The 14,139-nt window shown below is 56.4% G+C and overlaps 4 protein-coding genes across 4 annotated transcripts; 2 read left to right on the forward strand and 2 right to left on the reverse strand.

Annotated features, from left to right (window-relative positions):
* Positions 1-576: 576 nt before the first annotated feature.
* On the reverse strand, positions 577-2,138 carry FA10DRAFT_263480 (hypothetical protein). Its single transcript, XM_025520235.1, has 5 exons — positions 1,368-2,138; positions 1,185-1,311; positions 967-1,123; positions 830-913; positions 577-775 (listed from the first exon to the last, which is right to left on the reverse strand). Exons 1-5 carry the CDS (start codon positions 2,026-2,028, stop codon positions 743-745), a joined length of 1,062 nt encoding a protein of 353 aa, XP_025379920.1. The 5' UTR covers positions 2,029-2,138; the 3' UTR covers positions 577-742.
* Positions 2,139-2,275: 137 nt separating this feature from the next.
* Positions 2,276-8,846, forward strand: FA10DRAFT_263481 (hypothetical protein). The gene is made up of 2 exons (XM_025520236.1): positions 2,276-6,418; positions 6,476-8,846. Exons 1-2 carry the CDS (start codon positions 2,554-2,556, stop codon positions 8,770-8,772), a joined length of 6,162 nt encoding a protein of 2,053 aa, XP_025379921.1. The 5' UTR covers positions 2,276-2,553; the 3' UTR covers positions 8,773-8,846.
* Positions 8,847-9,036: 190 nt separating this feature from the next.
* On the forward strand, positions 9,037-10,413 carry FA10DRAFT_263482 (putative ARC35-subunit of the Arp2/3 complex). Its single transcript, XM_025520237.1, has 4 exons — positions 9,037-9,345; positions 9,448-9,728; positions 9,802-10,027; positions 10,090-10,413. Exons 1-4 carry the CDS (start codon positions 9,048-9,050, stop codon positions 10,227-10,229), a joined length of 945 nt encoding a protein of 314 aa, XP_025379922.1. The 5' UTR covers positions 9,037-9,047; the 3' UTR covers positions 10,230-10,413.
* A 536-nt stretch (positions 10,414-10,949) lies between these two features.
* Positions 10,950-12,485, reverse strand: FA10DRAFT_217014 (major facilitator superfamily MFS-1; the record flags this gene model as incomplete). Its single annotated transcript, XM_025518511.1, has 1 exon — positions 10,950-12,485. A coding segment is annotated over one exon (1,536 nt), but the record flags the coding sequence as incomplete, so codon positions are not given.
* Between the last annotated feature and the right edge of the window lie 1,654 nt (positions 12,486-14,139).

The raw sequence follows: 14,139 nt of genomic DNA on the forward strand, positions 1-14,139 counted from the left end.
ACGAGGGACCAGTGAATTGTGCTTGTGTAAAAGAGTTGCGCGGCGGTCCTTTCTACCCCTTTGTCGGAAGAGATGCGTCGGGGTAGAATGGGCGCTCGAAAAGTACAGAGAGCGACTCGATGGTGATGACGAGCCCGATGAAGGGAGAAGGTATCAACCGAAGGAGAGGAGAGAAAAGCGGTGACGCCGACGACTCTCTTTTTCTCTCGGGTTCTGGTAGTAATACTACTTCTACTACGAGGAGCAGGGCAGTAGGCGCCGGCAGGCCGATCTGCACTCTTCTGCATCCTGTCCTCTCTTTTGTGCGCGCTCTCGGCCTCTGCCTGCCTCCTGTATTGAATTGTCGGGTTTTAAAGGGAAATATCATTAAAAGGCCGAATACAGAATTACTGCGAAAGGTCCACAATTCGGAAGAGTGCCCTCGCGCAGCTTTTAGCCTCAAATTAGCAAATTAACTCAAGACGTCTGCGCCACCTCGTCACATGGAGTGCGCTGTCGCGACTTGGCCTCACTGCGATATACCATCCTCGCAAGTCAAGCAACAGCCATCATTTGTGTCTTTGACAGCTTGAATTTGGACGTAGAAGTGAATGTAGATTGTGAATAAGATGACGATAGACATTGGCATTCCCCGGGACATCGCCTATCTGCCGTGCAGATTGCCGAAGCACAGAAGGGAGTGAATAAAGAGGGCTTAAGGGTATGGAAAATTGGTGGCCGTACTGTGGCAGAAGGTTATAGCCTACGTGCTCACATACACATTACCCGAGCGAAGCTGCTTACAGCGTCAGCGCTTAGTTAATTGCTACAGCAGATGCGATCTGCTCACCTCTACCGAGTCAAAGGAGGCTTTGACATCTTTCGAAGATGCAAAGTCGACTTTTGAGCCCCCAAAGAAAGTGCTAAAAAAGATCTGGATTGCTCATCAGCTTGACATATTACCACTGTTGCGATCGTAACACTGACGTTGTCCACCCATGGAGTGTCGTCTTGCAAGCCCGCCGTCCGAAGCAGAAGGCCAGGCTTATCGATGACCAGCTTCTTGTCGGCAAAAAGCGAGATCCTACCGTCGGCACGATCTTCTCTGCTGTTGAGCACGACGAGAAGTGAGAGCGTCATCGGGCTGCGTTGGTCCAGCTATGAGTTGAATGCGACTAATCTCCTCGTGTGAAGATTACACTCACCTTCCGGCAGTGAATGCAAAGTTGCCGCGCCCGATGCTCGCTCCATAGTTTCCCTTGCTGCACTGCACACCTTGCTGGCCGCATAGTTGATATGACGAGTCTCCGGTGGTAGGGATATAAGCGTAGACTGTCACGATCGGAGTGAGTATTACAGGACAGGTTGCCTCTTTGAACGCGACACACCTTCACCAGCACCTCCTGCGCGCCACATGATCCGCACACTCCAGCACTTGGAGCCGGCCTCTTCTCTTGACCCCCCCTGGCAGCCTTTGAATATCTTGCCGTCGGACTGCAGCAGACCAGAGTACAGTCCGGGAAGTTTGCCCCCCTTGACAAAATCGAAATCGTGAGAAAAGGTGACGCGGTAGGAGAGAAGCAGAGATCTTTTCCACAATGGTGATTGTTTATTGCCGGGACCTTGGATCGGACAATAGAATGAGGTCCCGCCGAGGGGTACGCCCCCCTCTTTCCCCGAGCTTTCAGAAGCGGAAGCGATGTTAAAGCTTCCCTTTGGGTAGGCCACGCTCAGCGAGGTAGTGGGCGGAGAATTGGGCGCCTTGATGAAGTCGAGATTTTGCTGACCAACGGGTCCCTTTTTGCTACTGAGCTGTAGATAATCCGTCAGCCATGCGCCGGCATCGATCTTGTTGCCACTGTCTAGCAGCGCCGGAAATTGCCACTTCCAGACTACTGGCTCAAGACTTGATTCTATGAGCTGTCTTATACTTTCGAGGTCGAGTAGTGGTTGCCCTGTGGTGTCGGGAGGTCGTGCGATAGGGACGAGAGGCGAAGAGAGAGACAGCGATGCCGCGAGGCACACGGGAAAGAAAGAGAGGAAACGCATACTTCGTCGCCAGAGCCAGCTCTTCGACGACAGCAATCACAACCAGTCGAATAGACTCGAAGTTTTACTTGCTCTGCCTCAGGCTTGAGCTTTTCTTTGCACCCTTAGGTGCTGCCTTCGCCATTCCCCCCTTCGCTGTTGTTTGTCTTTCGAAAAAACAGAAGCCCGTGCGCGGCCTCCACGTGCACGCCCTCCCCCTATGCAACTCAATCTGGATCGAGGTTGAATCCAGGGTGCTGCTCCTTCGATCTACGTAGTCCTCCCTACACCCAGCTCTTCTCTCGACCCGCGAAAGACGTTGTCGCCGACACCTTGTGTCTGTGTGCAAGAGGGAAGACGGAGGAGCGCCAATCGTGCGCCCTTTGCCTCGCGTTTACGCCCGCCCAAGCCCCTGGCTACTCTGCTACGACGAGAATGAGACTAGGTTCGGTCCTTTTCGGCCTCTAGCTCGGATTCGCCCTAGCCTTTGACTGCACCGGTCAGCTACCAACGCCCAAATAGGGGGGTCCGACAGCACGCTACGGTATGGATCAGATCGATTTCGACACTGAGAAGTCGCTGCAGTCGGCCCTCGACGCGCGAGCGGCCGCGTCCTCTTCGTCGTCCAAGTCGTCTGGGGACCCGGCTTCGATCAACCTCTCGCTTCCCACGAGAAAGCGGCTGATCCGCAAGCCGCTGCCAGACGTGCCCAACCGGTCTGCATCGGCGTCGGTGACTGGCGGCAATAGTAACAGTAACAGCAGCAGCACCGCCAACACGCCAACGCTGGGTGAATTCACCGCCTCGTACACCGAGATGCAAGGCCGCGGGACACACAGCGACATACTTGGTCGACACGATGCACCTCGACATCATGCCGCCACGCTCGAGGCTAGTCGAGTCAAGGCTAAAGACCTCGTCGAGAAGCAACGCATCGAGCTGAGCTGGTGGCCCGACATGTCGGAGGTAGTCGCCATCGATCAGGCTTCGACCTCGTCGACCTCGTCGTCCAGCAAGGGAGGCATCGTACTCAATCAGGACTGCCGAATCCATCTGGTCAACGTCCTCCATCACTGCCTGCTCAGCCTTGCAGACGGCCACGAGACGCTGGCGGTGGAGCCAGAGACTCTCGTGGGTCCCCTCGAGGCGTGTATCGCCACCTTGACAGAGCCGCAGGCGCTGTCTGCGCTCCAGCGAACTGCCTCGGTCTGGTGGCGTGTCGATGCCCTGGTCCGATCGAGCGAGCAGCAGTGTGGCAAGGGAGACAACGGCTCTGGCGCGCTAGGTATGCGATGGCCCAGACTAGCTTGGCGAGGAGGTCGGTCTGCCGGCGCCGATGCGTTCGGCGCCGACTCGAGCTTGATGCCCCCGCCCTCTGTGCCCTCTTCCACCATGAGAGCTGCCCGTAAGAGGGACGTGGCCATGCGGCTGCTTAGCAATGCCTTTTGGATGGCCGGCGTCGGTATCGGCGATGGCGCCGGTCTAGGAATCGGACTGGAGATGGCGACGGAGGCTGCGCTGTCGGCCCCTGCAACACCTGTAGCAGCAGCAGCCACCCCGAAGAAGCCCGTCGGTGCAGCGCCCAATCTTCTCCTGCGCGGAGCGGCCCCGACAGTGGCGCTGAGCAAAGCAGGCGATGACGAAGAGCAACCCAGGAAGACAGAAGGAGAAGAGGTCAAGGAGGCTGGCGAACAGAAGAAGAGGAGGGAGGAGGAACGGGGGAAGAAGGACGAAGAGAAGAAGGACGAGGGCGCGCATGCAGACGAGCACTCAACGCTCACCGAGCGGCTGGCCATGCAGCTGAAGAGCGGGACAAGGCCCGGAAGCAAGTCGACCTCACCCGATCGTGCATCGAGGTCAAGCACGCAGAGAGACGCAGAGTCCGATGTCGAGGAAGCCAAGATGACGGTGTGTAAGGTCTGTGTCAATGTGCATGACAACGGTCTTCTTGGCAATGCTGGTGGCGAGGGCGGCAGCACCATCCGAAGGAGGCGTAGCGGCACTGCGACGATGACGGCCGCCGAGAGACGGCAACTGAATGCATCCACCAGGTCCGATGCAACGCTCAAGTTCAGACCAACGAATGGACATGCCATTGTGGGGCATGCCAGTGTATTGTGGCAGCCAAACGAGTTTCACGGCAACGAGCTGTTCCTCAACCCGCTGGCCAGTGACGTGGCCACCAAGAATGACGACCGTAGCGATGGGTCCAGGATCAACTTCCTCGGCGGCACCTTTGACGTGCAAGCCGATACAAAGGAGCACGCCGACACCATCGGCACTGTCCTCGACGTGGGTCTATATGTAGCATGCTCGATGGCATTGGAGGAAGCGTTTCTGCACGACTGCAGCATCAGGACCTCACTTCGCGAGGAAGAATTGCCGCCCAATTCACCCCCATTAGGCTCGTTCAACCAGCTCGAAAGCGGAGACAGCAGCGCAGTGCCCGTTATAAAGGCCCATGACCATCTAGAAGGCGAGGGCATCCACTCCAACGACTTGTCAGAGAGATCCTACACGCGTTGGTCGAGGGGTTTCTGGAACATGATTCAGAGCAGCAATCCGGCCACCCCAGCCAAAGACGGCGGTCCCGGTAGCCGTCATTCGGTTGGCTTTCCGCGGACCAGGACGACTGATTCCGCTTCCAAGGGCTCGGACGGTAGAAAGACCGCATACACACGCCTGGGCAGAATGATCACCTCCTTCGGCGGTTCGCGGAGGCCTGCGACTGCGGAGGGAGACGGAACAAAGTCGCCAGTGGTCTTGGAAGAAGACGAGGATGAGGATCAAGAGCTTATTCGGCAGCGAAGGCATTCTGAGAGCAACCCAATGGACAATGTCAAGACGGCCTCGCTCAGGGGGCCGCCACCGTCATCGGTCTCGCCGCATATCTCTAGGGCGCAAGAGGACGTCAACAAGGGCGCCGAAAGCGCGGACGGTGCGGCCTTCCTTGACAATTTTCTCGACAGACAGACCTTTGCTCTTCTGGTCGAAGGCCTTGGTGGTCCGCTGGGGTCTTCTGCAGCGTCCATCGAAGGCAGCAATTTCAAAGGAAGGCGCATGGCAACGCCCTCACCTTCGTCCAAGACTAGCTCCACGAGGGAAGGGCCAGATCCCGGGGTCACGAGCTCAACCTTCTCCGTCGCATCTTCGCAACGGACTGCAAGCACGGCTGCTTCCAAGTCGACGGCGAACACGACAGCCTCTACAGCGACGAGCGCGACAACAAGGGCGCGCGAAGGTCGCGAAGGCTTCTTCCTGCGCGAAGTAAACTTCTACCAGCATGGCGGGCCTTCAAGGGATGTCTCCTTGGGACAGGCCATTGAGGAGGCGGCTGCGCGGGCCATGTCCCTGTCTCTCGAGAGTGAAGCAAAGAAGGCCAAGGCGGAACGTGAGAGCAAGAAGGAGGCATCTGGCACCTCCAAGCGACTCCCCGAGGGATGCTCGCACAGCGTAGAGGGCTTCAAAGTTGCTCAATTCGTCCATGCCTCCGACCGAATCTCTATGTTCGCCACCGTGCTACCTCCACCGACGCCACCAAAGAATCTTGATGATCCTGTGATTGACGGCGAGAAGGGCGTAGAAGAGCAAAAGGCGTCCTCCACGAGCAACGCAATCGACATTGCCGACGTGGCAGCCGTCGCAAAAGCACTTCGCACCGATCACGACACCGCACGTGCTGCTGTTGCTTTGGCTGAGCCAACGGCACAGGGCGAGAAGTCGTCGAGTCGGTCGATGATCCACCTCTGGACGGCGAGCATGCGCACTGGCAACCAGACGACCGTTATGGAGATGACCGATGCCACTTATCTGCTTTCTTTCGGCAAATTCTTGGAGGCCATCGTCATGCATCCCAAGCTGTTTGCCAATGTGATTCAATCGGGCGAGCACCTTGTTCTCGGTGGTCAGATTGGCATCGACTCCAAGTTCGATCTAGTCCGACTTTTCAAACTTGGTCGGGTCCTCATCAAGATTCAGGTTCAGCCAATTGCCTTGTTCAACCTGCTCATCGAGGGTCCTGTCGTCATAACGCAGAACGACGCTGGCGGTGAGAGGATGGCACAAAGAGTGGGAAAGGACGAGGAGAGAGGCGAATCCGAGACGGAATCTGAGCGAGGCCTGGTCGACGAAGAGGAGCGGCGGGCAAAGAAAATTCTCAACAGGACTCGTCTCGAGGTCCAACGCTTCTTTGCCAGCATCAAGGAGCAAATTTCGTCATTGGAGCACCTATTTGTTGCTCGCGAGCTCGACGAGCGTGGAAACACGGTCAAGGCGACGACCAGTAAAGGCACGCCTATCCAAGGCGAAGACATGGACGCCTCGTCAAGACCTTTGACCCTCTTGTCAAGGCTCAAGACATCGCTGCGCGCGGCCGAATTCGATCTCTACAGCAGTTTGAAGGATGCCGACGGTGGGTTAGCCCCGTGTTCTTCACTCGAAGCAATGACTGAAACCTCTCCCCCGGCAGCTGGCTCGATCAATGACGTGCGCAAACTGTTCCTTGACCTCGCAAAGTCATCTAAGCAGAGGTTGGAAGCTTGGGCTAAAAAGCACTTGACGAAGGAAGAGCTCAGTCGGGTCGGCGCTCTGACCTACTCAGAACCTGACTATGCCCTTCCGGGCCGTCATGCCTTCCCGGGCAGCCATATCGTGGTGCGAGAAGACGAGCCACTCAGCATTATTGCCTTTTCCCTGTCGTCGGCCGATTTCAGGCAGGAGGTCAATCTCTACCGACGTCACCAGGAGCCCGAGTCCGCAGATAAGCGCGCCGATGTTCTCCAGTGGAGGACCAGCGTAGCGCCCGGCATGGGAGGTTCGCAGCTGTCTTCTTCAGTCGCCTCTTCTGCGGCGTCTACCAAGTCGTCAACATCGACTGCTACCTCTGGCGCAACCGCGACAGGTGCCGGCGAGAAAAAGAACGAGCTGGACCCAGACCTCGATGAGGTATTCCATCAGCCTGAGCCCGTCCGGGTGCACATGAAGCGTAAAAAGCGAACAAGGGATGCTTCGATTCTCTCCCTGACGCTCCGTCGGGTCGGCTCATCTATCTCGTCACATTCCGAGTCACGCACCCATACGCCTGCCACAGAACAAGCACCCTCCATCGAAATCGAGGGAGCTGGCGACGATGACGAGACGGCTTCCTCTGAGAGCACAGCAGGAGAGGCTGAATTGCCAAGCACTCGGCGGCCTGAAGAAGAGCATGACAATAGCTCTACACCTACACCAAGCCGCATCCTTGGTGGAAGTGGCGGCGGGGGTGTTGGCGGTAGCAGCAGCAGCAGTAACTCGGCTTTTCAACACGATGGCGAGATCGCGTCGATGGCTTCAAATGACACCTTCAAGGCTCAGATCACCCAGGTGTCGGGAAAACCGACGGCTTCGTTGAGCAGCCTCTTCACTGCTAGCGACGAAACCAAGGGCGATTCGCAAACTGCCTCTAGCGTAGATACCAGCCAGCAGGCGAGCGAGGACGGAGTGTCAAAGGAAATTTCGCTCTCCAGGGCTGGACTGCCTGATCAAACAGGCCTCGCCAACGGCAGCTCACTTCAGTCACTATGGTCGCCCATGACAGGCTTCGCCTCGCTTCGGAGCGGCCGGCGAGAGCCAGGCGGGCTGCCTGGACCCATGACGGCAACGAGTCGGATGGTGTCAGACAGCGTCCTTTTGACGTCATCATCTTTGCAGTCTGCAGATCTACATGTGCCTTCGTCAGCAGCGTCGGCGTCGGGCTCGGCGCAGCAGGCCCTGCCCAGCAACAGCAGCACACCTCGAGCGGTTTCCGGACCTTCGCCAGCGAGTCCCCACGTCAAGCACAATCTTTTTCATGGCAACACCAAGGTTTCTTGCGTCTCGTGGTTCGCAGAGGACTTTGCGGCACTCAGGCAGAAATGGGGCGTAACTCAAGACTTTGTCGAGAGCCTGAGCCGGTGCAAGAGCTGGAGCGCTGCCGGCGGCAAATCCAAGAGCGGCTTCTTTATGACTCTCGACGAGCAGTGGATTGCAAAGCAGCTCCTTACGGTGTGGAGCGTCGACGAAAAGGAAGCCTTCCTCGAGTTTGCTCCCGCGTACTTGCGCTACATGATGAATTCGGTGCAGAACGAGTGCCCGACGCTCCTGGTCAAGATTGCCGGCGTGTACAGCATCAAGATCAAGGATGTCAAAACGGGCGAGACGAAGCTCAAGATGAGCGTCCAGGTGCTTGAAAACGTCTTCGCTGGTGACGACGGTCAGTCAATCCGCTTTGATTTGAAGGGCATCCGGGAGAGGAGAGTAAAGGCCGGATCCCAGGCGACTGACGAGGACAAGGCGGCTGTGTGGTGGGACGGCGAATGGATCGATAGCTTCCAGTCACGGGCCTACGTACCCGAGCCGTGCAAGGCTCTCTTCAGACGTGCGCTCCAGAATGATCTCACATTCCTGACGGCCTCCAATGTCATGGACTATTCGCTCCTCGTCGGCGTCACTGAGCCATCGCTCGAAGTGGAATACTCCTCTGACGAAGCATCTTCGAAGCAGGGCAAGGCCTCGGCTCTGAAGCGGAAGAGGGATGATGGCAACACGTTCCGCTGTCGTCTCGTGGATTTCCTTGGAGCATGGACACTTGTCAAGCAGCTCGAGAGCAGCAGCAAAAAGGCGCTCAAGCAACAAGCTCCCACGGTAATCCCGCCGGCAGACTATGCAGGACGTTTTGGGGAGGCTCTCGACTCCTATTTTGTCGCTTGCCCAGGCGCGACAGCCGCGACGACCAGAAACGATGTGTAGACCACAAGATACTTTCATATTCTCTTCATTTGTATTGTAGAAGCGATAATTGCAATGGATCCGTGTACATACCCATCTTGGCTTCGTAATGTGAGGCTTGGCTGGGGTGCACACTAGAGAGAGAGAAGGTCGGTGGCTTTGCCTGACGCGTGTTTGTGGCCTGCCGCGTGGCACTTTCACTCGTCTGGCTCGAGCGCTGTCGCCGCACGACCACCCCGACCGACGACCGGCGAACGACCTTCCACCTTCTCGATTGCAGCAAGAGTTCGACACTGATGATCCTTCTCGAGTCGGAAAACATCCTCATCCGCGATGTCCTCACGGACAAGTTCGCTCGCCCGTCTGGCGTCGATCAGACGCTGTCGGACTTTGACGGCGTGGGCTACCACATCGAAAGCACAAAGACGGGGCCCCTGACAATCTCGATGGATATCCGATGCTGGAAGCAGCTCGAGGCTTGCGGGGCGATGGAGATCCTGCAGAGGGAGTACGGGTCGTGGATCAAGCCCGCAGCAGAGAGCGGGTATAGCGTCACGCTGGAGTTTGATTATGCCAAGGTGCCGGCAGAGGGTCGTGAGTAGCAGCCTAAGCCCATGTACCATCCCATCCTCTTCTTCGGGGTTGGGAGGTGTATAAACTGGAAGTGCAATACTGACTCGAGGGTCCCAAAACCAGCCGAGCGCCAAGCACTCATCCATGCGGTGTCGCTGTTGAAGCGCAATGCGATGGCTGCGCCCTTTGAGCGAGCATTTGCGCTTCAGAAGCAGCTCGAGGCCGCGGCCGAAGGTCAGAATCCACAAGCTGTCTCGGGAAGCGGGGCGACGGACATTATGAGCATCAACTATCGAGACGATGAAGCGTTCTACGTCATCCCAGCCGTCGACCGAGTCACTGTCGTCTTTTCTACGGTCTTCAAGGAAGAGACGGACCGGATCTTTGGCAAAGTCTTCTTGCAGGTCGGTCCATTCCTTTCCCTCTTGACGTCGATATGAAAGACTAACCGAGGTGAACCGGACCTCTCTCCATCAGGAATTCGTCGACGCAAGACGCCAACCATCGATCCAGAATGCGCCTCAGGTCCTGTACAGCAACCGCGAGCCACCGCTCGAAATTCGCTCGATCCCTGGGCTGAATCGCGGTGAAGACGTGGGCTACGTCACCTTTGTCCTCTTTCCGAGGCACTTTACCCACCCAGAGACAATGGCCGCCACAATTTCAAGGATCCAGCTCTTCCGTGACTACTTGCACTACCACAGTGAGTTGGACTCGACTTACTGAGGAAAGAAGACGAGATTGACATTTAGAGGGCTCCGACAGTCAAATGCTCAAAAGCATACATGCACAGTCGTATGCGGCACAGGGTCGCAGAGTTCCTCAAGGTCCTTAACCGCGCCAAGCCGGAGCAAGCGGAGAAGGAGCGAAAGACAGCGAGTGGGCGTACATTCCGCCGCGGCTGAATCTGTACGTCGAGCCAGACACAGAGAGAAACGTCTGATGAATTGGATTTGTGGCACATTCGATGCTACTAGGCATGCCTGTGCTTCGAAAGATGAGAGATGAGAGATGAGAGATGAGAGAGGGAACTAATTGTCCAAGTATTATGTCTGGTTGTGAGGAGAATGAGATGCTACAGTGCTGACAAGAAGAGGCAATGATGATGGAGATTAGAAAGCGGAGCCATAGTGGTGGAAGCCCTCAACGGTGTCTCTGGAGGTGCTCAAGGGACGTGGCTGTGGTTGATGAGCAGGTGGCTCAGTCAGGGTCACTGCCGACGTCGATGGGTCCCATGCACTGCCGTAGCGACCAGACGTCCGCCGATTCGCAGAGACAGGATCCATGGTGATATGAGTAGAGCGCTTCCGGAGGTGGCCTTGTTGCTCTTGTGCTTGCTGGTACGGATGCTGCCGATGTCCCAAGGGACCGTGGTTCGCTGAAGGGTCATTTCTTGCGACCCACATGCGCCCATTGTCATCGAAATCATGGACATCGTCCAGCGAGTCGTCAAAAGATTTTGGACTCGTCTTCTCGCGCTCGGATTCGTCCCACGAAATGGGAGGAAGAGGCGTTGCAAACGACATTGACGAGATCCGATGGTTTTGCTTGGACTTTTGCGGCTTCATCTTGATGCTTTGCCGGTTGCCCGCCTTTTTGTCTGGCGACTTCGTCGTCGGCGAGATGGCAGATTCGTCGAGTCCGTGCTGGGATTCGTTGAAGTCGGGCAAGGGCAAATCCTTGACAAGGAAGCAGATGAGGAAAGAGATGCCGGCAAGGGGAATGTACGCCATGAATGCCCACTTGAGCGCGTGCATGAAGGCGTCCTTTGCTGGTTGCTGCAACTCGAGAGGGAGCTTGCCCAGCTCTGTGGCGAAGCCGAGTGAGGTGGAACCAGTCAGGCCAATTTCGGCCAGGCCAGGAACCTGGCGAAGTTTGCCGTCCACGGTCGAGATGAAGATTGTCGTACCCATTGCAATGCCCCAAACGCTTCCAAAGCTACGGCAGAATGCAAAGGTAGCCGTCGCGTGAGCAAGCTCCTCAACAGGCAACGAGGCCTGGATCGGAGGCAATGTGAGGCTGAAGAGAGCTCCGACACCAAAACCGCCAATGAGCTGGAAGACGACGCTCTCCCACACTCTTGTGTCCTGATCGAGGAGGTAGATGCATGCGCATCCACCGCACAGCACGGCCCACCAGATGGCTATCTGAATCTTGTACTTTCCCGTCAAGGCCATGATGACACCCGCAATAATGGCCGCGATAGGACCAGGTGCTGTGGCAGGAAACATGTCGATGGCCGATTTGAGTGGCGAGGCGCCCTTGATCGACTGAAAGTAGATGGGCAGCATATAGATGAGGCCGTAGGTGATGATGCCGTGAGTGAACGTCATGAAGAAGCAAGTGGCCGCCGTCCGGTTGCTGAAGAGGCGACGCGGGAGAACAGGATCTCTCGCCAGGGGGTTGGGGATGAGTTCGAGACAGAAAAAGAGGATCAGGCCGGTGCCTCCTCCAATCAGGGGCCCGATGACGCGCCAGGATGACCAAGGGTGAAGGACGCCGCCGTCGGTGATGCCGATGAGAAGACTAATCACGCTTCCCAGGAGGACGAAATTGGCAAAGAGGTCCATCCGGTGGACCTTTGCCATGAACGACATCTCTGGAGTGCGAAGCTTCATCGAGGGGATGATCATGGCCAGCGCCACCGCACCGATGGGCAAATTGATCCAAAATACCCAGCGCCAGTTCCAGTCGCTAAAGACGCCACCGAGAACGGGAGCGATGAATGATGCGACCGCGAAGACGAGACTAATGAGGCCGACATACAAGCCCCGCTCTCGCAGCGTCGTCAGGTCCGACATGATAATCTCCGCTACGGCTTGAACGCCGCCGCCGCCGACTCCTTGGATGCCTCGACCGATGACGAGCAGGAGCATAGAGTTCGATAGAGCTGCAAAAACGCTCCCGCCCAAGAAGAAGATGACGGCAGAGACGAGTGCGTTTCTGCGTCCGACGACGTCGGCAAGGCCACCAAAGAAAGGTTGAAATGCGGTTGTGGAGAGCAAGAAAGCAGAAGTGACCCATGATGCGGGTATGTCGGACTTTGGTAGATCGAGTACGATGGTGGGTAGCGTCGTGCTGATGATGGTCATGTCAACAGCAGTGAGGCAAGTGACGGCCATCAAAGAAGTGAAGATGAGCCAAAATCTTTTTGTTTTCTTTGGCTTGTCCTTGGGCTCCGCCGGTGGTGCAAAAGCTTCTGGTGCTGGTGTAGCGCCCACGTCGACCCTCGTCTGATACTCATCGAAGTGAGGTTGTCGCGGGTCGTTGTGAGGCAAGGCGTGCTTCGTTGGCGCCTGCGAAAGGTCTGTGACGTGGGAGCGCCAGTGCGGAGGTGACTCTTGGTAGGGCTCACTTCCATTGCCAACCGAGTAATTCAAGGGAAATTCCATTCCATCTTTCGGCCCTGTTTGTCGATGCAGCGGCACCAGCGTGATGTTCGACGTCGATTCGGGTTGTTGATAGAATCTCTCATCCTTGACCTCTCCATCGTCTGTGTTGGAGTAGAGCGAGGGCGAGTAGGGGGGATCCATTAGACCAGCTTCTCTTGCACTTGTCGCTGTCCATGGTCCGAGGCCCTCGTCGTACCGGTCCTGGTCTGGCCAGCCTCCGTAAGCTTCCTGCGATCCCATCACGATGCCCTGGCTCGCAGTGGGGACTTGGCGCAACAGCCGGATCGACGCAGGGCAAGGAGCAGGAGCTCAGTTGTGGTGGCGTAGCAGGGGCTCTGATCGGGGGATCATAGGGAGTGTGAAGATGGTCCACCGGGGACAATGCTGCAAGATGAAGCTAGGAAGCGAGTTTCGTGAAGAAGGAAAAGGAGCGTGTCAAGTGGGATGCTGAAGTGTTTGAGAGAAGCAAGAAAGGTGATGATAGAATGAGCGCTGCAATGACACAATACATCTCTGGCTGATCAGCGAGCCACCAATAATGGTACAGTACAATTGTAGTAAGTAGGGCGATTGTTTTCGATTCGACGCTGCCTCTGTGAGGACCGGCAGGGCAGGCAAGGGGCGCGCGACCTGTTTGTCTATGCACGTCCACTTTCTTTTTTTTCCTGTCTCTTTTTCCCTCCCCACGCGCGCGTGTCGGCTTGTACGCGTCCAGCCACCTGCCGGCCGCCTGCCTCAGATGCGTCGACTTGCATCATGTGCGTATAGACACCTCCTTGCCCCCCCAAAAACAAAAGTCATACAGCTAGTATAATTCTCCTATGCGCAACAGAGTGTCGCAGGACAGCCTCTTGCCAAAGTCAAAGTTGTATGTAGACAACGATGAACAAGAGTGGCAGACCTTGACATCATCGCATACGTTCCGGCCGGCTTCTGTTCATCTTCTCCTATCTGAGGCAAGGGCCAAAAAAAAAAAAAAGGCAGAGAGCCGAAGCGCGAGGGATTAGCGATTAGCTGAATCCGTTTTTTTGTTGCACCTAGCGTGCTTCTTTTGACAGACGCATGCCTAAAATAGAAGCCCCTTTTCTATAGAACGCCTCGGGACTGAAGGATGAGGCATGTCAATGCCTGCACCAAGTTTGCGATCCTCACGGAGCATACGCCAGTTCATGGGGCATACAAGGCCTAGCGAACCGAGCGAGTGTTGACATTAGATGATGCGATGTCCAGTCTGATGGCCTAGATGCTTGAAGTTGTTGCATCATAGCAGTCTCCTGCCACGGGCACTGTATGCGCGACTCTCGCTTGCAAAGCGCTCGCAGCGGCCATATGGAGTCTTGCCGGCTTTGTTTGTCGAGAAACGGGTCGAATAGAGTAGTTTGTTGGCAGTGGCAATTGTCAATTGCAGGTAGTAGGAGGACGT

This window comes from Acaromyces ingoldii, assembly GCF_003144295.1.
Source record: "Acaromyces ingoldii strain MCA 4198 unplaced genomic scaffold FA10scaffold_1, whole genome shotgun sequence".
NCBI lineage: Eukaryota > Fungi > Basidiomycota > Exobasidiomycetes > Exobasidiales > Cryptobasidiaceae > Acaromyces > Acaromyces ingoldii.

Bases quoted from the DNA above. Each gene is read 5' to 3' on its own strand.
- FA10DRAFT_263480 (XM_025520235.1), bottom strand. From the start codon at position 2,028: ATGCGTTTCCTCTCTTTCTTTCCCGTGTGCCTCGCGGCATCGCTGTCT. The intron at 1,312-1,367 runs GTGTGTCGCGTT...CGATCGTGACAG, and splicing joins CGCAGGAGGTGCTGGTGAAG to TCTACGCTTATATCCCTACC. The intron at 1,124-1,184 runs GTGAGTGTAATC...GGACCAACGCAG, and splicing joins TTTGCATTCACTGCCGGAAG to CCCGATGACGCTCTCACTTC.
- FA10DRAFT_263481 (XM_025520236.1), top strand. From the start codon at position 2,554: ATGGATCAGATCGATTTCGACACTGAGAAGTCGCTGCAGTCGGCCCTC. The intron at 6,419-6,475 runs GTGGGTTAGCCC...CTCCCCCGGCAG, and splicing joins CAGTTTGAAGGATGCCGACG to CTGGCTCGATCAATGACGTG.
- FA10DRAFT_263482 (XM_025520237.1), top strand. From the start codon at position 9,048: ATGATCCTTCTCGAGTCGGAAAACATCCTCATCCGCGATGTCCTCACG. The intron at 9,729-9,801 runs GTCGGTCCATTC...TCTCTCCATCAG, and splicing joins TTGGCAAAGTCTTCTTGCAG to GAATTCGTCGACGCAAGACG. The intron at 10,028-10,089 runs GTGAGTTGGACT...GGGCTCCGACAG, and splicing joins TGACTACTTGCACTACCACA to TCAAATGCTCAAAAGCATAC.